Genomic DNA, 25,664 nt, shown 5'->3' with positions numbered 1-25,664 from the left:
GGATCAATAAGCTACTAACAACCAAACGAGCAAGATGGGCCGAATGGCCTCCTCTTGTTTGTAAACTTTCTTATGTTCTTATGTTCTTATGTAATTTACTTCCCATCTCAGCATAATTATCTCTGCATTCTAAAATGTTTACAATATTACAAACTAACTTCAAGATAAAATTAGAATAACGAACGATTAAACTTTTTTTTTTGTTTGTTTGTTATTAAAGTCAGCATAAAAATGAACCAAATGGACTCTTTTTTAATTCTGTCACTTTGCACTTTTGGTACTCTTATGTTTTCTTCCTTCATTTTTCTTTTGCAATTAAGAAATGTATCCATTTCAAACAGCAAAAACTAATTTAACCAACCACTATTGCGGTTACTAAAATGTGTCACATTTATGTTTATCAGAGCATTTATACATCTAAAAAAATGCAGAAAGATTATGCTTCACTGATATGACAAGATAAAAAACAGCTAAGTTCATGAGCAGCACAGAGCGCTCTCAATAGGCAGAACCGTCAGGTGCATGCTCCACCCACCCTCATAACATAGCAGAGTGGAAATCCTCTTGATTGAAATCATGCATTTGTACTGGTGGAAAGTGCACTTGACAGAATGTGTTGGATTTTTACCATCTGCGGTTCACTTTGAGCTGCTAAAAATGTTTTCATATTCATGCACAGTGGTTTAGAGATAATATATAATACTGTTAAAAAATCAATCAAGGTCATTCATTTTTTACATTTCTCCTGTGTAACCCCCCCTATGACCCTTAGAAGTACACCCAGGGGTACGCGTATCCCCGGTTGAAAACCCATGATCTAGAGAACCGCAGGCTCTTAATCCTGCTGCTAGTCCCAGGTCGCTTCCCAGCTCCCTGTGTAACAGGGAGGGGGGAGTCTTTCAACTACATTGCAGGGAAAGAATGGGACAAGTCTGGATGCTACGTTGGTGTCAGAGCTTACCTTCTGCCAGAATTTTCCTCTTGCAAGCAGCACAAGGGTGAAACCCAAGCATGGTTCAAGGTTGAAATAAACATGCAATATATATATACATACACACAAGAAACAGACAGCAATGCTGACTGGTGCTAAAAACTGTTCCGTACACAGAGTGCACAAGAACGGAGCACTGGTAGTGTCATGGTACCGAATCAGCCGTTAATACTGACTCTGGTATCAACCAGATGATTGCTACTGACCTCAGTACTGAACGAGGTGACCGGTACCAGCTGTGGTAATGACTACTATCGAGCACTGTCGCTGGCACTGACTAGTAACGTAGGAGTGGCTGGGTACCGACCTCGGTACCGAATAGGTCACTGGTTCTGACCCCCGTAACGAAAACGAGACACTGGTACTGACCTCAGTGCCAAGCCAGGTCACTGGTACTGACTCTGTAGCAGAAGAAGTTGTGTGAAGACCTGAAAGAGCCACTGACAACTCCTACTGAGAGCCACTGACTAGAAAAATCTAATCACCTTTGTTGGCGGTGACACTAAAGCAGACACAGCAACAGCAAAAGACAAAGAATAAATTCCGGTCGAAAAGGCTTCTGCCAATTCAACAGTAGTGTAGCCAAAAAGCCCTTAACACTGGCAGTGTCTCTGTGGTGCGGAAAGTTGACTGGAAAAAAGGTGAGCACATTATTTAAGTATCAAGCACTGTACATAACAAAAAACACAATACATTAAACAATACATTCCCAGACATTATCTGCCACAAACAAAAACATTCAAAACAACAGATTAAAGAAGGAGCTCTAAAAGAAAAGGCCCTACCTCCCATGTTAGTTTTATTGACTCTAGGAATAACCAGCAGCCTCGCTTCCTGTGATCTAAGAGTTCAATTTGGAGGATACGCATTCAGTAGTTCCTGCAAATAGCTAGGTACTAATCTCTGCAGGGCTTTATAGATTAATAGTAAAATCTTAAAAGCAATTCTATGTTGCACAGGGAGACAGTGTAAGGGGGGGTAATATGTTCATCTTTCCAGTTTTAGTCAGAATTCTAGCAGTAGTATTCTGAACGAGCTGTAGGCGGGACACCTCACGTTTTGGGATACCAGAGAGGAGTGCATTACATGAATCAATTCTTGAGAAAACAAAGGCATGCATTAGTCTATCAGCATCAGATAAGGAAATAATTGGTCTAAGTTTGGCTACATTTCTCAAATGATAAAAAGATACTTTAGAAACTTCCCTAATGCAAGTCTCAAATGACAGATCAGAATCAAAGATAACTCCCACATTTTTTATTTCAAAATTAAGTTTTGATGAGAGACTACCAGTAGTCACACGCATAACCTCTGTTCTGAGTGCCCACATGCATAACCTCGTTTTTCCCGAAATCAACATTTCAAACATTTTGAGACATCCATCACTTGATATCTACAAGGCAAGCAGCAAGTAACACCCCAGCAAAAGTATTTCCGGGCTTTGAAAGACAGGTACAGCTGGGTATCACCCGCATAGACATGGAAGTTCACTCCATGTCTTCGGATAATGTCACCCAACGGTAGCATATATATTGAAAATAGTAAGGGACCTAAAATAGAGCCCTATGGAACACCGCAGTCAACTTCACTCAATGCTGATTTCTTCTCCCCAATTGAGACAAATTGATACCTATCGGATAGATAAAATTGAAACCAGGATAAGACAAGGTTAGACAGTCCCACCACAAATTTGAGCCGATTTAATAAAATAGAGTGGTCTACAATGTTGACGGCAGCACTGAGAAAATTAAAACTGATGGAAAGCCCAAGTCAGAGCTTATCAGCAAATCATTCACAACTCTGACAAGGGCTGCCTCTGTGCTATGTGCACCACGAAATCTAGACTGAAATTCCTCAAATACACCATTAAGAGTTAAAAATGTGTGTACTTGTTTTGCAACAACCCTCTCTAGAACCTTACCTAGGAATGGTAGATTAGAGATTGGCCTATAGTTATTGAAGACTTAGGGTGAAAATTGTGTTTCTTAAGCACAGGCCTTACCACAGCTACCTTAGTGCTGAGTGAACTATAATTTTTAAAATGCGGGTATTAGCATCAAGAGCACCTTTTAATAGTTTCGTGGGGATACGGTAAAGCGAGCAAGTAGTAGCTCTCATAAGCTGGCCAACGCTGTCAGCAAAACCTCTGTAGTAGCCTTAACAGCTCTAGTTGGTAATATTGTACTACAATCCTCCTTAATAGAAGGTATTTGTGGAATCTGATTTCTGATGTCTACTATTTTATTTTTTAGATAGTTTAAGAAGTCAGTGCAGCTAAGAGAAGAGCCAATATCAAGTGTGGAACTATTATGGGAGGGATTCATTAATTTATCTATGGTAGCAAAACGGAATCTAGGATTATTTATATTACTTTCAATGAAATTAGAATAATATGATGATCTGGCCAAAGCCAGAGCCTTCCTATATTTAACCAGCTGGTACTTCCATATGATGTAATGAACATGAAGTTTCGATTCCCACCATCTCCATTCTAATTTCCAACCCTCGTATTTCAATTTATGATTAGCATCACTAAACCAAGGTGAGCTTTTATTTTAAAGACACTCGCCGAGTTTTAACTGGCACTACAAAGATAGCAGTCAAGGAGGTGTTGTAGGTATTAACCACCTCATCTACTGATAAAGACTCAGGGAGTGGTAATGAGCTCAGTACAACAGAAAACTTTACAACACGTGAAGAATTAATTTCCCAGGTTTTAAATGATCATTCCAAGGTTTTGGTACATATTGGCATATTAACCTAAAAAAGAATGGCAACATGGTCAGAAATAGTGAAATCTATGGTCACTACATTTTTAACAGCTAAACCACGAGAAATTAACAGGTCAACAGTATTGCTATGGTTGTGGTTAAGACCTTTTACATGCAGGATATAATACAAGGAATCCAGTAGCCGCAAGAATTCCAAAGAAGTAGAATCAGATTCTGTATCTATATAAAGGTTAAAATCACCCACTAAAAGAATCCTGTCATAATGGACTGTCAATGAAGATAGCAGGTCACCAAGTTCAGGCAAAAATAGCAGGTCTGACAGGTGGTTGATAGATAATTATAATATGAACAGGAAATGTACTATTTAATGTTAATGTTAAAGGATACATAAGGGCCTTTTTATTTTATTGTGTTACATGTTGTTTACGTAAGGTGTGTGTATTGGTTTAATATTTTAAATATATTTTGACCAGAACTACATTTCTCATCATCCTTCTCCTCCTGCTAACTGATAAATCCATCTGTTGCATGTCAGCAGGAGGATGATGGGAAATTTAGTTCTGAGAGGTCCATGTGGGTACATGTGAAGCCATCTTGAGACAGGGAATGCAATTTAAAAGTTAAAAAAAAAAAAAAGTGCTCAAAATGTAAAATAAATTAAAACACACATTTTAAGTAGACAGTTGCAGCAACACATGGAAACATGTAACACAATAAAATAAAAGGTCCTTATGTAGCCTTTAACAACTCAAAGGATGAATAACCTGTGACAATATCCTGTTTAATTCTGTGTTCACTATTGAAAACAATAGCAAATCACCTCTCCAACCTTTAGAACAAGCTTTCTGAAAAAAAAAAAAAAAAGACGGTGGGGAAGCCTCAGTCAGGGAGACATTATCATTAGGTCCAAATCAAGTTTCAGTTAATGTGGGAATATCAATACTGTAATCCTGAATAAAATCACTAATTAACAGAGCCTCATTAGACCTGACATCAAGGAAGTTTAGACGTAGATTGGTCCAGTACGGGGAGACAGACTATGCGCACACTTGGTTTCTGAGAAAAACAGAAAATAATTAAAACACTAACATTAAATAGAAACTATAAAATACACATATATGAAAAGGCTCTATCAAAAATTAATATCGACTGTCAAAGCACTGAGCAGCAAGGGCGAGAGCATGAAAACTTATCCGCAGAAAAGGACTACACTGCGGGGAAGTGGGGGAGAGGCACACAAGGCTAAGGACCTATCTCTCTATCTTTTACTAAAAAGAGAGAGCTCACTCCTTTTTCAGGCAGGCTGAAAGAAAAATGGTGCTGATCCCTATGTATCAGTCACTGATATCTCCTGGTGGCGGAGACAACACCAAGCACGGCTCTTAAAGGAGCAGCTTTGATATGTGCTCAGGTCATTTGAGCTACAAGAGATACAGTGCCTACAGTAAGTATTCACCCTTCCTTGAACGTTTTCAGTTTATTAGGTTACAACCTGAAATCTTGATGCATTTAATGGGATTTTTGTTCCTTTGATTTATACAATCTACCCAACACTTTGAAAAGACAAGAGAATTTTTTATTGTGAAAACAATAAAAAATAAAATAAAATAAAACAACAAAACTAAAAACTGCTGTGGTGCTTTTGTTGGAAAACGTGTTTAAAGCTTTATTTATTTTCCCAAGTTACGACCCGTCCAAAATGTGTTCATGAGCCATAATTCAAGAACAGCTGCTGTGGGAACGATGGCCTGCCTTCGCGGGCATGAATTTGCCTGTGGGCACCACTTTGAGGACCACTGCGCTACAGCCTTCCGTCTGGCCCGTGGGATGTCAGCTGCAGTGCTTCCAACTGGGTGGTTTCTGCACAAAACTGGGCTGTTATAACTATGTTTTGCGAGAGAAAATTATGCTAGATGAGTTGTCTACTTTGAGGCACACACAGACACATGCGTGCACACACAAGCACACACAGTAGTAAAATAACTTTAATTTACAGGGTTTTATGTGAAATAATTAAATAGGTTTTTAAATCGTCCAAGTCTTTACTTTCTCATTAAATGCAGAATTAAGAATGCTAAAACAACAGCGAACATTTTAATAAATGACTAAGCTGTATTAATTTTAATACAACTATGAATAGTGACTGTAATGAAGTGTGTCCTGCATTTATTCTTTTTAAATTAGATTCCTTGCTTATTAAAATGTTGCACCCTCAACTGCGCAGAGTTTCTTCCTTCTGCACCCACCAAAACACGTACATTAAACCAATTTTACTAATAAATGACTACTAGGAATCACTTGAATTCATAAAGAGGAAGAACACATCGGGAGAAAAACAGCAACCCTAAATATAATAATATTAATATTCAATTTATATTTACTAAGCCCTAAAAAGGAAATTTAATATATTAACTACTTGTTCACAGGTAATACAAAAAGACCCCTTGTGGCAGAGCAAAGCTCTGCCCTTTTTAAATTGGCAGGGATGGGGTTAATTTCCCCTACCTGCCTGGGTTTATTATGTTCAGGTGGCTGGGGTTGATTAGTTGATTAGGTTAATTAACGATCAATCAGCGCCCAGCCACCTGACATAAAAGGAGGCCTCTGCTACTCATTTGAGAAGAGGGAGCTGAGGAAGCAGGTTAGTGTTTTGTTTGTATGTTTGAAAGTTTGAAAGTTTGAAAGTTTGAATCCAGTGAAGGCATTGCCCAGCCTGGAAATTGTTATTTTTGCTTTTTGTCTTGTTTTATTTGTGTTTAAATCCCTTTATTTTGGCCCTTGTGCCCTTTTATTTTTGTGTATTTATAATACAATTGTTACTTTTTTGAACTACAGACTGTCTCTAGGCCTCTATGCACTCGCCAGCCTGCCACACCCCTTAAAATGTAGCATGATTAAAAGGAACTCCCTTATAAATGGTTTATTTGCAAATAAATACATCGATTCATGATAAGTTTCCATTGTACTTGAAAATAAGTCATTTACTAGAGCACATCTTTAAAACAATGAAAGTAAATAACATCATTTTTTTTAGGGTGGCTAACTGTTGATCTAGGAGACACAGCCAATAGCTTCTGTAAATACTGCAGAGTCTCAATAAGCCAGCAATTTATTGGCAACACATCACAATACAGGAACAAATGTTCACTGCAATTTATATGGTAATAACCCTTCTCCTTCCTTGTTTACAACTCATTCTGTATGTAAGCTACGCTCACTCAAACTTGAATTCAGTCACAAACTTGCTAAGTACATTCTTTCTCATTCGCATTAGTACACTCCATAACATAACGGGAATATATATATATATATATATATATATATATATATATATATATATATATATATATATATATATATATAATTTTACAGTTTACTATTATTTAACTTCTTCAGATAATGACTCCCCTCCTGTAACTTCTATCTTTTCTTAAGTCTTGTTTAAATGCTTGCTGGTCCATTTCTGACATGGAAAATGATTTGAATGTATTTATGGCGCTCCCCCCCTTCTTCCACTGCATCAGCCATTTTATGAAAACAAAGATGGTGCGAGCGTCAACATGTTAGACAAAAAGAAAGGAAATTCGATTTTTTTTAGATTCATTTTAATGGAATAGTTTTAGTAACATTAAGATTACTAGCATGCAGTTTTAATAGCATTACAGTGATAAATATACTTGCTTTTTATAATTAAAAGGCAATCAGAAACTGTATCAATGTATCAGAGTGCTGCAGAATCTCGTCCACCATGGGACCAAACGTATGCCCTGGAATAATTGGGGCGCCCAACAGCAGTGCTTTGTCCCAGTCAGGCACACGTGTCTGGGAAAGCCAAAGCTGTCAATGTGCAACTACCAGCGAATGCACCAGCTGAACAGACTCTCTTGAGGATCACCTCAGAAACCCGGCGCTGCTTGTTAGAGCAGGTTGCGTCCTTGGATAGCGGCGCTAAATTGGGCTCTTGGACCAAGGCGGCAATGGAAGCCAGACCCTGCACCCGGAGCTGTTGCCGCATGGTCCCAAGAAGACTGGATTTAAAAAGAAAATCTGTGTGAACAGTGTGAACTTGGGGGGGAGGGGGATTCGGAAGTGGCGGTAGGCTCATCGTCGAAAATCAACTGCTTTGTTTCCTCTTTAGTGTGGGATAAATTCATAGTTGATATAGAATGTTCTTTAAAAACAACATTTCAATGTAATTTGGCCCGGCCTAGTTTGAGTCTATTGGGTTATTACATGTAAGAACTCCAAATCCCATCAGCCATCAGAAAAGTAGCGGGAAGCTCAGAGCTAAAGAAACAGAAAACAGCGAGAGACAGCCAATCATATCTCGTGCTTGGTGCTTAAGGCGTGTTTACCGTTAGACTCTCTAGCCTACTAGCCGTCAAACGATAATATAACTCAATGTCCACGAAAAGAAAGATCAATAAGGAAGGCAGATTGTTTCATGAAAGATGTGAGTTTGAATATTTATTTGTAGAGCAACAAGAAAACCTAATTTGCTTGGTATGTAAAGGGAAGTACTGCGGTGATGAAATAATTCAATTTAAGGCGCCACTATGAAACGAAACAAAGAAAAATATGGTGCTTTTGAAAGAAAGCAAAGGCAAGAAAAGCTGGCTGAATTAAAAAGCAAAAAGTGAAAGTGATATGACAGTAAAGGCAAGTTACCTTGTGTCAGAGCTAATCGCAAAGCTGTCAAATCACTTTTCTGAGGGTGTTTTTGTAAAAGACTGCATGCTTAAAGTCACAGAAATAGTCTGCCCTGAAAAAAAGCATGTGTTTTCCAATGTCAGTCTTTCAAGAAATACCATGGCTAAAAAAGTGGATGACCTGGCTACAGATCTTCAAGACAGCTCACTGAAAAAGCAAGCGATTTCGTAGCCTTTTCTCTTGCTGTTGACGAGAGCACAGGAATATTACTGATACGGCTGCATTATTAGTTTTTATCTGGGGTGTTGATACAGACTTCACTATTACCCAAGAGCTTTTGGATGTTGCAGCTATGCACCTCACTACCACAGCAAACGATATATTTCAACAGCTTGAGAAGTGTGCACTCAACATGAAATTATAGTGGGAGAAATTAGTTGGATTGACAACAACAGACAAAGCGCCTCCTATGTGTGAAGGTTAAGTTTGTAAGTTTGGTGTAAGTTTGATTCTGTCTCGGCTGAGCAGTTTTACCCGTTACTTCAAGCCACATTCCCACAGCTCCGCATTCAGGCGGCACACGTCATGTCAATGTTTGGCAGTATGTACTTCTACAAACAGTTATTCTCACTGATGAAGATTAATAAGCATCTACACTCCGTGCTACAGATTGTTTCAGCACAAAACATGAATCCCGATATTGACAAGCTTGTCTCATGAAAAATGCCAGATTTCTTCAGTAAATGAGGGCAGCAACTAGGTACTATGTCTGTGTAGGAAATATCTACATGCAAACCAGAATTTTACAAGTGCAGTAATACATTGGAGGGTGTTCAAATACGGTCCTAAATCTGCAGGCCTAGGCTGACAACAACCTAGCGTACGGATATTGGAGCACATGTGAACACACAATGTGTTATTGCTAGGCTTGCTACTTTTCAATATTAATCAGTAAAGCTCATTAAACGTTGAATTCCCCAAAGATAAGAGTTTATATGAAATAAATTTATATACGATAAAAGTCTGTAAAAACTACTAGCTGTTTTCTATTTTCTTACCAAAAATAATCATTTAGAAATCCTAACTCTATTGTCCCATCTCCATTCCAATCTGAATGGCTGAGGGTGGCTGTCAGTCATCTCAGTGGTTCGTTAGTACTGCAGTTTCATCCTGTTCTGACAGATCTCATTGACTGAAGCAGTACTAGAATGCTCTCATTTGTTTAAATGACTGTCAATCATCAAGACCTGCACCAAATGTGCACTTTCATTTGCCAGCTACAGCATCTGTCATTCAAAGAGCCTACTTTGAAATTAGCGGGTAAGGTGTACGTACGCTTTTGCTTTTGGTATGCAGTGACAGTTACTAGTTTGATTTGAAAAAGAATATTGTGCACAATATTCTGGCCAAGTTCAGCTGTGCTGAAGCAGGAGAGGGGCGGAGCTCAGAATAATAAGTGCAAGTTAGTTCTGTTCAACTATCTAATGTTTTGTTCTGTGCATATTATTTTTACTCGTAAATTTATGCTACATAAGCCTGTGTAATACACTTCTATATGCTGCGTTTTCCATGGTTTATTTGAGACCATTTTTTAAATTTGTGTAGGATCTTTGTTCACAAGTGTCACAGAGACGGCCGAAGTGGGCGGCGTCAGAACCAGGAAAGGTAAGGCAATACACAAACCACAGGACAGATGAAATGACGTGATGAAGACGCCTGTTGGCGCCGGTTTAATACAAAATAAAAGGTTTACACAAACACGAAAAACACAGGACACGGCACTCTACGCCAAAATAAAGACAAACGAAAACAGACTAAACTTAACAAACACGGTGAGCAGATACTTCGTTATTATTATTACTTTACTTATTTCCTCCGTCTCCAATCCCGTTCTCCGCTCACCGAACACCCAACCCCAGTATGTGACAACGTGCATCTATATATACTATTGTGCTGGGATTCAATTACCAATTAATTATTCACTTGAATCCCAGCACGTGAATTAATAAAGTGCAGTTCCCCGTGCTCACATATTACTACATTTTACTTGCACGTGAAGTGCTGTGCAATCCTCGTGCCTAAATACACATATACATTTTTAAACACTCGTGTTACAGACCCGTTTATATCCCGTGTACCAATGTCTATACACCAACATTTAAACACACCACACGCAACACATAACAGATAATATACACAGGGGCGGGCACTTTGTTACAACAAGGTATAGCTCTGCTGTGTCCAGAATGTGAGTAACCATGGTTTTTTGCATGTTGAATATAATAACAGGGTTTCGCTAAATTAGACGTTTTTCAATGGCATCATTTATTTATTTTTTATAAAGGTCGATTTCATCCATTTTCTGTTTGAAAAATAAAGATAGAAAAAAACAGTAAAATCTTTATAAAATAAGCATTGATATTAATCCTTGATTTGCAAATAATAATAATAATAATAATAATAATAATAATAATAATAATAATAATAAATAAAATAGTATCAAGCCTAGTTTCCTAACCTTGGAGCAACTGATAAAGCAAATTCAGTTGAAACAACAGTGTCACTGGCAGCAGCATGTGTGATAAATATTATCCAGATTAAGCATTGTACAGTACTTACCTTGCCCTGAATTGAAAATTGCTTTAACTGACTTCTTCACCTTCTGTAGTGCAGTTCTGTCTTGATCCAATGCCTGAAAAAAAAAAACAAATAAAAAACAAACATCTTTAATAGAATCTTACACTGCATTTTCAGATTCATAGCTTCATAAAGTGTACAGGGGTGTGAGCAGAACAAAGTAGCCAAGACAGAAAATGTATGGTGCCGAGTGAAACTAAACAGAAACTAAAAAAACATCTAAGTCGCTGTGCATAAGGGCGTCTGTCAAGCAAATACAAAACGAAAAAACAAACAAACAAAACGACACAGGCTATGCTCCTGCTGCCTTCAAACCAAAACTAAAAGCTTATTACTGTGTTGAGAATACTTTGTTTCCAGCTAAATACTGGTGCTCGTCTTCTCAGGTACAGCTAACCAAAGATATTCTGTTTATTTCTATTCTATTAAATAGAATATCTTTGAGCAAAACAAAAACTGTACATTTACAATAACCTAAAGATGAAGTAAACTGTTCTGTACTTTGACGTTTCTGTTGTGGGGGAAGGAAGCTAGAGGTAAATTGTGTACTTTTCAAACTGAAATCTTATTTCAGGGATATATTTCCATTCAGTAATAAAAACACTATTAACTAAAAGGCTCAAAACTATAGATTGTGCGCATCCCTTGTTAGTAGCTGCCAGTCTTTTTTTTTCATTCAACAGTTTCCTTCAGTTTTCTTGATAGATTCTGTAGAGTCAGTATTCTGTATTCTGACTAATCTTTTGATTTTGTATTTGGTGCATCCCTATCTGCCACTGATGTCTTCTTTCTTAACTTTTGAAGTCTGACCAACACAAAAAAAATATTTGTGAGAGAAAATCAATTTTTTTTTCTTCCTGCAGCGCGCAAAGCAAGTCTAACACATATTTCTCATTTTTCTACTGCGCAACCACCAGACTGCTAGGGCAGCTGGGATATCAGAATCAACACTGTAAAGTAGATATAGGATTTAGGTGCATTTCAATGTCATTGGAGGAGACAATGCTTGGCTGGTTTAATGTCCATTCTTCCCACCAATCTGAGCCCCATATAGATATTCAAAAGTGTACAGTAAGAGTACAGTTTTTTTTTTGCAAATATACCTTCTGAAATACATTAAATGCCCCTTGATTATAAGTACGATAGTAAGTGCATGTTTAGAAGCTTAACAGTCCGTATTAATAATTGATTAAAATTGGTCTGAAGTGATGGAAATGGTGTTTGAAACTGGTGTAGGTACTGTAGGACTGCAGAACAGGTTAACGGATTTAAGGTTTTTAAAAAACAGTGCAGCTTGTTATCCTCACTGTTTTTCAAATTTCCTTAAATGGTTATAAAATGTTTTAAAGTACAAGCTAGTGCAATGTCAAACTTTGGCCACCTTATGTTGGGAAAAAAAAAAAAAAAAAAAAAAAAAAAGTCAAATCTATATGTAGCATCCCTGAGTGGTTTCGAGGTCTGTTTTGAGCTATAAATTACACAAGTTCTCAAAAAGACGCAGGAGAATGAATCCCATTTACAGCTTTTATTTGTGACTATTTTTCAAACTAAACACAATGAATGAAACTTAGTATTCAGATTCGCTGGTAACAGAGTAATAAAACAAGATCCATACGTCTAATATATATATATATATATATATATATATATATATATATATATATACACATATATATATACACACACACACACACACACACACGCATATATATATAATGTGTGTGTGTCTACGTTGCCAACGCAACCAATAAGAAGCTTGCTTTGAGTATTGCTAAGGCTATTTTAAGCATTGCCTTTATGAATCTTGTTTTGTTTAATTCAAATGCATTTAAAAGCTACAAAAACATGTTGGCAAATGTGCATCTATCATATAAACACATTGCACAAACAAAGAGTAAAACCCTTCAACTGGTGTATTGAATCGCCACTGCCACACAGCTCGCCTCTCTTAAAGGGGAACACACCAAAAGGCTGATTGCTACAACGCTGGCTTTCTGTTCCCATTGCAGATGCTGCAATTGTTGCCAATGTCATTACTCTCGTAGCCTACTTTTAATATTTATTTATTTAGCGGTGCGGTTAATTGATCAGGTTGGATAAGTGGCTTACTATATGTCTTGCATAGTAACAATGATCTTATCTGCACTCTGTAAGAAGCAAGCAAGATTGGTCCACGTTGGTCATCTTGGATTAATGAAAACTCACCATTTGAATAACGTGTGATGCTCTCATGTTTAATAAGATCCCTGGAAAGTTTCAGCTCAATCAGTCCAGCAGTTCTGGAGGAGTTGCATTTTAAAGCTAAAATGCAGAATCCAACAATGGTGGCTACGTGTCACGTCATGTAATATGTGTAATTGCATATCCCTCCTCCACATATGTGAGAAGTCTGAGGGCAATAGCAGCAATGATTTTTGTTGTTTTAGTGTCTTCAAAATGAGTTACCAAAAACACAAAATCCAATATGGCTGCCAAACCATATGATCTGTTAGTCCATTTTTTTTTTCAGGGTCAACTAGCCATAGTCATGTACCACCATACCAAACTGCAAGAAATTTCGTGCAAAGATTTCTGTTTTAAAGGGCTGTTAAAGTCCTGGGCAGACGATAAGAAATAACAACAGTGATAATCCTATAATAAGAGGTCAAAGGTCACAAGCAATGACTGTTTTTGATAGAACACATAAGGGTTCCTATATGTGTTCCATTGCAACAGTTGCCCTATCTGCATTCTGTAAGGGGTTATCGACTACTTTTACTTTTGACCTCTGATGTCATAAACATGGCCGCCATTGACGACAACTTTTTCTTTGAATAACTTTTAAAGATGGACCATTCATAAACATGTACAGGAAGTTTCAGAGCTCTAGCATAAGCGGTTTCGAGGAGAAGAGTTTTGAAAATGAACAACATTTTGCAAAAATCCAACATGGATGCCAAACCATGTGACCTACATCCCATAGGTATCTAGCAACGTTCCAAATAGCGAGTCTCTACCTACAATGGTTTTCATTTTATGGGCTGTTAAAGATTTACCATTGCAGTGGAAAGAAAATAATAATAACAATAACAATTGTTACTTTTAATTCTTAAAAGTGTTTCTTTTAGGCCATGAGAACAATATATGGAATTATATACTGTTAATTCCCCATTAGAATTAAAGAATAGCAGTATCAATAGAAATCCCTTTCAGAATGCTGAACATAAACTACAATCAGTAACTACGGAAACACCAACTTTAAAATGCACAGCACCAACCTTAAACTAACTGAACTCCGGAGCTCATACAGGCCTATACTGGATACAGAAATAAAGAAAAATAATAAAAAAATTAATAAAGAAAATATAAAACAAACTTGTATAGCTCAGCTTGTAAAAATAATAAACAAAGAACACCAAAACCGTCAGAATGTAGCTACAGTAATTACAGCACAGCAAGCAGCTCTGTCTCAGGAAGTCCAGTTGACAGCAACACAAACAGTCAGGTAAGTAACTCCGGTTCACAAAGGTTCTCCATACTCGTACCAGTAGCCAAGTAAGCACGTAATGAATGTATTATTGCATAGGTTCGCTTCGGTTCAGCTGTTTCAACAAACAGCCAGGTATAGACAGTTCCATATGTGTATATTTTGCTTCAGCTATTAAAAAGCCATTAGTCATCACTTATTTGGAGCCTGTTTAGTTCAATTCCAATATAGCTAAACACAACAACATGCTGCCATTCTCTGACAACGTGCACTTGTAAAAATATATAGCCAGTAATACTGCTCTTACTTCACTGCCGCCATTCCTTCTTTTAAACAAAAAAAACATGCCCCTTTTAAGGTTTGTAGCCTGGAGTACAGCCACGTTACTACTTCTTAGATAGCTGACACACACAGACGCGCCGCCCGCCCTTAAAGGGGCCGCACCAAAAGACTGAGCACTACAACCTAGCGTTCCCTTTCAAGTACGAAATGTAACCATTACCATATGGGTGAGTGTACCGAAGTTGTCGCAAAGGCAATATTGAACAATGACTGGAGTGCTACAAGGCTAAGCCAAGAGGCTGCCCTGTGCTTTACCATACATAACCCCAGTAACAAGTAGCTAGGGTGAAAAAACTGATGGATAAATTCAACTCTTTGCCTGTGTCATAAGGGTCGACCCGGAAGCCGTCCTTAACACTCTAGTTCAAAGCCAGGGTTTTGAGGCTTCCCGACATTTAGTCTGTAGAACCTAGTGAAGGTATGGGGAGTACACCACACCACTGCATTGCATATGTCTTTGACAGATGCACCCTGGAATAAACCAGTTGCCATGATCCTAGTGTAATGGGCAGAGAGCTTATGGGCAAGTTGGCACTCTCATAGGCCGTCATGACTGTATGTGCTATTCGTTTGAACAGCGTCTGTTCAGACAGGGCTCGACCATGGGACTTTGCCCCCATAGCAGACAAAAAAAAAAAAAAAAGACATTTAAAAAAACATTTAAAAAAAATCGGACTGCCTACACCTTTATGTCATGTCAACGCAGTAAGCCAGAGCCCGCACTGGACAGAGCGTATGGAGTTGCCACTCTCTGTCAGACTAGAAAGGAGGTGGATGGAAAGCCTCCAGTTCCACAGACTGGTTGACATGAAATGCCGAGTATTCAGCAAAAAAGCAGTTTTTTTTACGGAGCGTAACCTTTGATCTGGTTTCTGCAAAAATTAAGCAGGCTTTCACAACTGAAAATGCCTGAATCTCACTCACCTGTTTTGCGGAGGTGATTGCAAGCAAGAAAGCCGCTCTGAGCAATAAAAATTTCAGCTCATGAATGCAAGGACTCAGACGGACAATATCCTGGAAAAGCCAAAACTTCCTGCATGCAGCTACCAGTGCAGCTAGGTTTCTACCTACGCCCTGCCCGTTCCGCTTTGACAGACGGAGCAGGCTCTTTTTAACCAGGCGCAGCTCATCCAGCTGTTGTGATGATGGCCTGTGACTGTCAAAGAGGAACCTCAGCAAATAGGACTGGTAGGCAGCCAGACTTCTATTAAAGTTGCCCAGCCGTGCGGCGAACACAATGGCTGAACAGGAATGCTTGAGAATCACCTCCGAGACCTCCGGCATTGTTTGTTGATGCAGATAGCGTCCTTGGACGGGAGCACTAAAATTAGGTGTCTCTACCAGCGCGGCAATTGAGCCCTCTATCAAACACCTTGTAACTTAAAACAAGAACTTTAATTTAACATCAGACAGAGTTAAGCAGCCCATGAGAAGAGCACAAATCAGGCACAATATACCAATTATTTTTTTTTGTTTTAATTATTACAGCATAAATAAATAAATAATTGTTAGAAACAATAATTAGCAAAAATTATACAGTCAGAAGCACATATCTGATGCTAGGCTCCTCCTGTCCGGTCAGACCTTGAAAGAAAAAAATGGTGCCAGGATGTGTGTATGCAGTCCTTTATACATGTATGACTGCATCACAGGCTTGGCTGAGTGGCCTTGGTTAAAAATAAAAATAATAATAAAAATAAAAAAAACAGGTTTTGGAGCCTTTAGGAGGTAATATGGTAAGGGTTACATTTTGTACTTGAAAGGGAACATATCAGTTTTATGCAAAGTATTCAGCAGAGCTATGTTTACAGTTTGCTGAATGTGATCCAGAAGTGCTATTGTCTCTGAATGGTTAAAAACTCAATTTACTTTTGACAGGCTGTTACTCAAACAGCGCATCAAGTCTTGTGACCCTTTTACTCAGATTCTAAAACAACTACTGGCAAATTTCCAACAGATGTTTCTAGTTTACAGAGATTTCTGAACTCTTCAACAGAATCCCCATAAGGTAAACTAAAACTTCAATTTAAAATAAAGAAAATTATCTGTAGAAGGTAAACAAAATCATACATATTTGCTATCTACCAAAGAGCATCACCAAATTAGGTTTGCGTTTCACTTTTTCTATAATTGGTCTAGTTGCAGTTCTAGTACTGGAATGTCTGTGGAGTACATAGGCAATACACAAGGCCATCTAGGAATGATTGTAATAAAACCTTATTGAATCAAATAAAGAACAACATTCTGTATTGTTTATTTTGTTTACATTCCCTGAACAGAGAGGCCGAAACATTTGGCACCTTTTTCAGACTGCTGGTTATGAGTTGTCGTCCCTTTGAGGCAATCTGGGATTCCTTACTAAGAAACTGGCAGAGGTAAAATGTATATACCGATAATGGTATACCGTCTGTATATATAATATATATATATATATATAGTCCTATATAATATATATATATATATAGTACTATGCAAAAGTTTTAGGCAGGTGTGCAAAAAATGCTGTAAAGTAAGAATGCTTTCAAAAAATGCTTTCAAAAATAGACATGTTAATAGTTTATATTTATCAATTAACTAAATGCAAAGTGAGTGAACAGAAGAAAAATCTAAATCAAATCCATATTTGGTGTGACCACCCTTTGCCTTCAAAACAGCATCAATTTTTCTAGGTACACTTGCACAAAGTCAGGGATTTTGTAGGCATATAGTCAGGCTTATGATTAAACAATTATACCAAACAGGTGCTAATGATCATCAATTCAATATGTAGGTTGAAACACAATCATTAACTGAAACAGAAACAGCTGTGTAGGAGGAATAAAACTGGGTGAGGAACAGCCAAACTCAGCTAACAAGGTGAGGTTGCTGAAGACAGTTTACTGTCAAAAGTCATACACCATGGCAAGACTGAGCACAGCAACAAGACACAAGGTAGTTATACTGCATCAGCAAGGTCTCTCCCAGGCAGAAATTTCAAGGCAGACAGGGGTTTCCAGATGTGCTGTCCAAGCTCTTTTGAAGCAGCACAAAAAAACCGGGCAACATTGAGGACCGTAGACGCAGTGGTCGGCCAAGGAAACTTACTGCAGCAGATGAAAGACACATCATGCTTACTTCCCTTCGCAATCAGAAGATGTCCAGCAATGCCATCAGCTCAGAATTGGCAGAAAACAGTGGGACCCTGGTACACCCATCTACTGTCTGGAGAAGTCTGGTCAGAAGTGGCCTTCATGGAAGACTTGCGGCCAAAAAGCCATACCTCCGACGTGGAAACAAGGCCAAGCGACTCAGCTAAGCACGAAAACAAAGGAACTGGGGTGCAGAAAAATGGCAGCAGGTGCTCTGGACTGATGAGTCAAAATTTGAAATATTTGGCTGTAGCAGAAGGCAGTTTGTTTGCCGAAGGGCTGGAGAGCGGTACACTAATGAGTGTCTGCAGGAAACAGTGAAGCATGGTGGAGGTTCCTTGCAAGTTTGGGGCTGCATTTCTGCAAATGGAGTTGGGGATTTGGTCAGAATTAATGGTCTCCTCAATGCTGAGAAGTACAGGCAGATACTTATCCATCATGCAACCATCAGGGAGGCATCTGACTGGCCACAAATTTATTCTGCAGCATGATAACAACCCCAAACATACAGCGAAAGTCATTAAGAACTATCTTCAGCGTAAATAAGAACAAGGAGTCCTGGAAGTGATGGTATGGTCCCCACAGAGCCCTGATCTCAACATCATCGAGTCTGGGATTACATGAAGAGAGAGAAGCAACTGAGGCTGCCTAAATCCACAGAAGAACTGTCGTTAGTTCTCCAAGACGTTTGGGCCAACCTACCTGCCGAGTTCCTTCAAAAACTGTGTGCAAGTGTACCTAGAAGAATTGATGCTGTTTTTAAGGCAAAGGGTGGTCATACCAAATATTGATTTGATGTAGATTTTTCTTCTGTTCACTCACTTTGCATTTTTTTAATTGATAAATATAAACTATTAACATGTCTATTTTTGAAAGCATTCTTACTTTACAGCATTTTTTCACACCTGCCTAAAACTTTTGTACAGTACTATATATATATATAGAGAGAGAGAGAGAGAGAGAGAGAGAGAGAGAGAGAGAGAGAGAGAGAGAGAGAGAGAGAGAGAGAGAGAGAGAGAGAGAGAGAGAGAGAGAGAGAGAGAGAGAGAGAGAGAGAGAGAGAGAGAGAGAGAGAGAGAGAGAGAGAGAGAGAGAGACACACACACAGTATGTGCGGGGTGGGGGTCTTACATGAGACAGACATGAGTTGGAGCCATTACATATACACTATTGGGATTATTTAGAGATATGTACATGCATCAGTGATTCGTTGTATTTTGTCCATGTGATTACTTACACTATTATTAATGTATTTTTAAAATGTGAACTTTCCATTTGATAAATGAGATGTACTTTTAAAATATCAAAACCCATCTGCAAATGAGTTTGAGTTGGCTGATGACAGCATGGAAAGAATAATAAAACAATATAACAAAATGGATCTCCATGGATATCGTGAAGCCAAGCACTATTAAGTTAAAGTAAGTTATTGTTTTCCTTATGTAAATATATGTTAACTATATGTATATTTGATATTGAAATTGTGTTATTATAATGGGTTTTGTTATACTTCAATATTATCAATATTGACATTGAAATACGTGCACAATATCAATATATAATTTTCACATTGTTGCCCACCACTAGTTATTAAGTTAAACTAGGCTGTTTTTTGGGGGGGGGGTTTGTAGCCAATAATTAGCTTTATACAGTGCCTATAGAAAGTCTACACCCCTTTGAACTGTTTTCACATTTTGTTTCACACTTGGTGGAAGCACCTTTGGCAGCAATTACAGCTGTGAGTCTGTTGGGATAGGTCTCTACCAATTGTGCACACCTAGATTTGGCAATATTTGACCATTCTTCTTTACAAAACTGCTCAAGCTCTGTCAGGTTTCTTGGGGAGCGTTGATGGACAGCAATCTTCAAGTCATGCCACAAAATTTCGATTGGATTTAGGTTGGGGCTCTGACTGGGCCACTCAAGGACATTTACCTTTTTGTTCCTTAGCCACTCCAGTGTAGCTTTGGCTGTGTGTTTTGGGTTGTTATCATGCTGAAAGGTGAACTTCCATCCCAGTTTCAGCTTACTTGCAGAGTCAGCAGGTTTTACTCAAGGACTTCGCTGTGCTTTGCTCCATTCATTTTCCCTTCTATCCTGACAAGTGCCCCAGTCCCTGCCGATGAGAAACATCCCCATAACATGATGCTGCCACCACCATGCTTCACAGTAGGAATGGTGTTCTTTGGGTGATGTGCTATGTTGGGTTTGTGCCAAACATAACGCTTTGCATTTAGGCCACAAAGTTCAATTATAGTTTCGTCAGACTACAAAACTTTTTGCCACAAAGCTACAGCATCTACCAAATATTTTTTTGCATACTTCAAAACTGATTCAATGTGGGCTTTCTTGAGTAATGGCTTCCTTCTTGCCACCCTACTATACAAGCCAGATTTGTGGAGTGCTTAGGATATTGTTGTCACATGCACACTTTGACCAGTCTTGGCCATAAAGCCTGTAGCTCTTGCAAAGTTGCCATTGGCCTCTTGGTAGCCTCTGTGATCAGTCTCCTTCTTGTTCGGTCATCCAGTTTTGAGGGACAGCCTAATCTAGGCAGGGTTTTGGTGGTACCATACACCTTCCAATAATTGTCTTGACCATGCTCCAAGAGATTTGCAAGGCCTTTGATTTTTTTTTTTATACCCATCCCCTGATCTGTAACTTTACAAATTTGTCCCAGAGTTCTTCTGAAAGCACCTTGGTGATCATGGTTGAGTCTTTGCTTTGAAATGCACTACGCAGCAAAGTGGACCTACAGGAACTGCTGGATTTATCCTGAAATCATGTGAATCACTACAATTTAACACAGGTGGAGGCCACTTAACCTGGTGTGTGATTTTGAAGGCGATTTGTTACACCAAAGCTAATTTAGGATTGCTAGTACAAGGGGGTGGACACTTATCCAACCAAGCTATTTCAGTTTTTATTTTTAATGAATTTTCTACAAATTTCTAGAATATTTGTTTCACTTGGAAGTTGTGGGGTAGGATGTGTAGATAAATGGAAAAAAATAACTATTTTAATGCATTTTATTTCCAGGCTATAAGGCAACAAAAGGTGAAAATTTTGAAAGGGGGTGTAGACTTTTTATAGGCACTGTATATGAATTCTAAGTAAAATTAGACAACATCCTAGACTTTGGCCTTTACTTCAGTTTAGTGGCCTTGGTGCCCGCTACATATTTATTGAACTGAAGGCCATTTTTGCCTTACCCTTTATGTTGCCAATTTAAAGCTGTGAATAAGGATAGGTTTATTTTTTGTTTTTTCTAAAATCAAGTTTATCAGTGTTTTAGCAAGAATGGTAGATTTTCTGCTTTAACAGTAAAAAAAAATGGTAGGGTAGATATTATCAAAATATCTTTTAGCTGAAGTAGGCCAATTTTTGCTGGGGACTCTGAAGGGAGTGTCGCATTGGCTCTGGCGCTGCCGTGAGTTAGGGAGGTAAAACCGTTAGGGACTGCTTCTCCTCAACGCTCTACAGAGAAATTGCCAAAATGAGTTGATTAAGAATAGCCATTAAAAAAGATATAATTTTAATTAATGCAAGAACAGCGAAATATACGACCCTGCCCCGCTTGAGTAATGAAGATAGCCTGGTTGCTATCGGCATGATTGTAGGCGTCCTGTCTGTGAGAGAAGTCGCCCAGAGAATGAGATGTTGTTCTTCAACAATCAGCAGACTAGTCCAGAGAAACCAGGAACCTGTCTCTGTGAGAGACAGGCCACGTACTGGAAGGCAGAGGGTCACCACACCGGCCCAGGGCTGTTATGCTGACTGTTGCATTGTTCAAGCCAACCAGTGGGAGGAGGAATATCCTTTAACACAAGAACGTCTATGGTGCAGATTGACGGCAAACCTTACTGCTTACTGCGATACAGTCCTTGAGGCAACAGTTTTCTTGTTCCTGCAAGCCAATCCGGAAGTGACGATTTTCCAGCAGGACAATGCAAGACCACACAGTTCTAGGATTACTTCAAGACAACAATGGCAAGGTCTTGCCGTGGTCAGCTTTTTCTCCTGACCCGAATACAATAGAACACCTGTGGGACCAAAGCGACAGTGTCATCCACAGGAGACAACTGCTACCAGCCAACCTTCGCCAATTGGCTGCAGCTGCACAGGAAGTGTGGCAGAATGTCCCACAGCAGTTTATCCAGTGGCTGATCAGGTCTATGCGTCAACGCTGCCATAATGACAAGGGAGGTCATACCCGATACTAACTTTGCAATGCTTTAGTTTTGACAGTGTGTCACGTGTCACACTGAAAATATATTGATTCTTTGATCTGTATTTTTGTTAACATTTTCTGTGATTTTGTTTGATATCTTTGTTTAAAATATTTGATTAAATCCATTAGACCAGAGTGTTGCGTTTCTTTTGTGCATCAGTATATATGTATACACACACACCCACCCACACATACAGTACAACATCGTATATATGACCCCCTATGGACTGGGGTATAGGCAGATGTGAAAAAGTCAGATTTGCGAACATCTATACAAATCTATAGCATTTAGACATCCACAATTAAGCTACAAATACACTGTTGCTATGTGGGTTTGCTACAAGCCATCTCAAAACAAAAATGGTAAATGTACAGTAACCTGCAATTGATGGCTTATTTCTTAACTCTAGAAGTCCCTGCCTCCCTGGTTCATTGCGCTCGCTCTTGATATTGCCAACAGCCAATAAGCAGCTTGGTTTGAATATTGCTTCAGACATTTTAAAAAACAGACGGTAAGCACTGCGTTTATGAAGCTTGCTTTGTTTAATTCAAATGTATTTAAAAGCTACAACATGCTGCCAATGTCTGAAAGCGTGCGCTCCATCATATAAACACATTGCACAAAAAAAAAAAAAGCTTTCTCAACTGGTGTACTGAAACGTCACTGTTGCACACAGCTCGTCTCTCTTAAAGCGGAACACACCAAAAGGCTGACTGCTGTAGGCTCTGTATTTGCTTTACAGCCCCTTTTTAGGGTAGCGGAAGGCAGGGGTATTTTATCTGAATAGAAACATGCTAAGAAAGTTATTTTTTGTAAAATATTTAAGATTATACCTTATTAGGTAAGAGACAATTTTGTTGCCTATGGTGCACGGTTTGCTTTTCTGTGTGGACGTCTTGGGCATAAATCTGCACTTTCGGCAGACCGGAAATGGGACATTGAGAGTTTTCATAAAAGTAAACAATGATTATGTAAAATCATGACAAATACACACAACTAACTGCTAACATGTTCTGAGAAACATAAGTGGAGAATCCATGTGTCTTTATTTATGTTAATAGAGGAAGCAAAATATGATGAATGAACAGGAGAAGTTGTTGTACGTTTTCACATAACTGTCAGTCCCAACATGTTACATGAAAACAAGTCTTTGGTGAAATACAAATAAGAACACCAGTTTCACAAATAACATAACTAGTTTATAAATTCTATATTGTTTGCATTTGTGCATCAAAAGGGTGGCTTTTATTAGCTAACACTGAGATCTATGAGATAATGTCAATCAAATACCTGTAACGAATTTTAGAATAGTATAAATTGCAGATTGATTAGAGGGAGAGCAAATATGACCATTTATGGGCAGTTCTGTTCTACTTGGTTGCATGGGGGGATGGGAGAATCTCAGATAACGGATGCAAAGGAATGTTTGCGAGGCTTGGAAACTTGGCACGTATACAGGTATATTGAGGGGGGGCTCATAAATGACATAATTAAAAGGGTGTGTTTTGGAACCAACAAAACTGAAGTGAATGCATTGTCTGGTGCTCAGTTCTATCAATCTCACTGCAGCCCAGAGTGACACGACTCTGTTCAATACAACTGTCTATTCTACGCTATACCAATAAACAAATATAGTTGACAAAACTAATATTGTTTATCAGTTTAATTATTTCTTACATACCTCTCTGTCCGAGCTCCTAGATGTTACATGAATTTCTCTTGCAACTCATACAGATCTAAATGAAAATTTCCACTGTAACATGATGTGTACATCCTCTTGTTTTCAAGGCGGCCTTTCAAATGATAGCCTTCTTTTGAGGTGTATGCTGTGGAGAAGTGCTGGTAATTTGTGAACATTTTCAGTCTGTCCACTAGTTACGTGAGAAAGTCCAGTTACGTAAGAAAGAGGAATTGCCTAATAAGTCTCGGTAATATATATTCTACTTTCTAATTTTGCTTTAACAATTACGTTTTCATAATCGTATTTCAGCTATTTAATAAGAAATTAAGGTTTTTATTATATTGTTTATTTATTGACAAAGTTCCCTATTTTCGTTTCAAAATTATTCAAAAAGTGTCAAGAGGACGGACACTGGGCAAAGAATCACGTAACCGTGACATAATAATAATAATAATAATTCATGTGGTATTTGTGAAAAATAAATTCAAAATGTGATTTGTGTCTGTTGCTATTTCCATTCTGGTGAATTAAATGTGATTAACCATTTGTGGTCCATTTATTCAGTGCGTGTCAGGCATGTCAGGTCCAATTTATTTTCACACAGTTACATGCAAATGTACGTGAGCAATTTTATTAGGGGGGGGGGGTATCATTTTGTCCAAACAGCCCGTAAAAAATAACACGCGACATCCAAAACTGTATTTGGGAACTACCTCTTCATAGTCGTGCATATTGACAAATCCTCTCCTGATCACTCAGTTTATCACCAGACTCCTCAATAATGTGATCCAAGTCATTATTTTATTACTATAACATCTCAAAAAGCTCTGCAAATGTCTGTTATAGTCTTTGAGCGCTGGATGTGGAAGCAGCCATCTTCGTTTGTGTCTGTTATCTCTGTGATGCAGGGGCTATGTGTATTGCTCAGACATGCCCCTTTTTTCAGCTTCTCTCGGCTCCTGTCGGTCTCACTCGGCCATTGAAAGGTTTTTTCTCTGCTTTTTCTGGAGAAAAAATGACTAGAGACCTGGGTTTGATGTCTTTTTGATGATGACATCGGACTGGAAAAGGAAAATTGTAATGTCAGACCTGGTCCGACATAGGACCGCAAAGGGTTAAACTAAACAAATGAACTGAGAACTACAGAAACACAGCTAGTGTCTTTTTTTGTAAGAAACAAGCTATGATACTTAGGGGCGTGTTTGATAGCATGATAAACTAGAAAGGAAGGGGGGAGAAATCAACAAAAAAACAGAAGGGAGACCGCATCAAAACAAGAACAACAACTCAGGTAAGACAACCATTAAATGTATTTATCGAAATGCTAGAAGTATCAGAAACAAAATTCTAGAACTTGAAGCTACTGCACTAACAGGTAACTATGATGTGATAGGTGTTACAGAAACGTGGTTATCTGAGAGTGATGGGGACGAATATAATATTTGTGGGTATACACTGTATAGGAAAGACAGGCAGGACAGAAGAGGAGGAGGGGTAGCGCTATACATAAGAAACAGTCTTGAAGCCCAGGTGTTAAACCTGGACAAAGAAAATAAAACCGAATCAATATGGGTCAGAATAACAGACAAAAATTCAAAAGGCATAATAATAGGAGCATGCTATAGACCGCCAGATTCAGACGGTGAGCACAATAATCTGTTATACAATGACATTAGAAATGTGTGTAGCAAAGGAGAAGCCATACTAATGGGGGATTTCAACTTCCCCCAAATAAAATGGGAAAACCCGGTGGGTAGCGCGAAGGATGAAATAGAAATGGTGGAAATGACAAATGACTGCTTCCT

At 38.5% G+C, this 25,664-nt stretch overlaps 1 protein-coding gene across 5 annotated transcripts in view; it reads right to left on the bottom strand.

The window, feature by feature from the left end:
- LOC121313126 (arf-GAP with SH3 domain, ANK repeat and PH domain-containing protein 1-like) overlaps positions 1-25,664 on the bottom strand; it is a 259,165-nt gene that overhangs the window by 196,333 nt on the left and 37,168 nt on the right. For all 5 annotated transcript variants that reach the window (XM_041245320.1, XM_041245316.1, XM_041245315.1 and 2 more), the window contains one exon: positions 10,993-11,065. In XM_041245320.1, coding sequence (XP_041101254.1) covers positions 10,993-11,065 — 73 coding nt within the window. The remainder of the gene's footprint in view (positions 1-10,992; positions 11,066-25,664) is intronic.

The sequence above is a fragment of the Polyodon spathula genome, chromosome 3 (genome assembly GCF_017654505.1).
Source record: "Polyodon spathula isolate WHYD16114869_AA chromosome 3, ASM1765450v1, whole genome shotgun sequence".
NCBI classification, from domain to species: Eukaryota; Metazoa; Chordata; class Actinopteri; order Acipenseriformes; family Polyodontidae; genus Polyodon; species Polyodon spathula.
The sequence above is the reverse complement of the archived record's forward strand: the minus strand, read 5'-3'. Positions and strand labels throughout refer to the sequence as shown.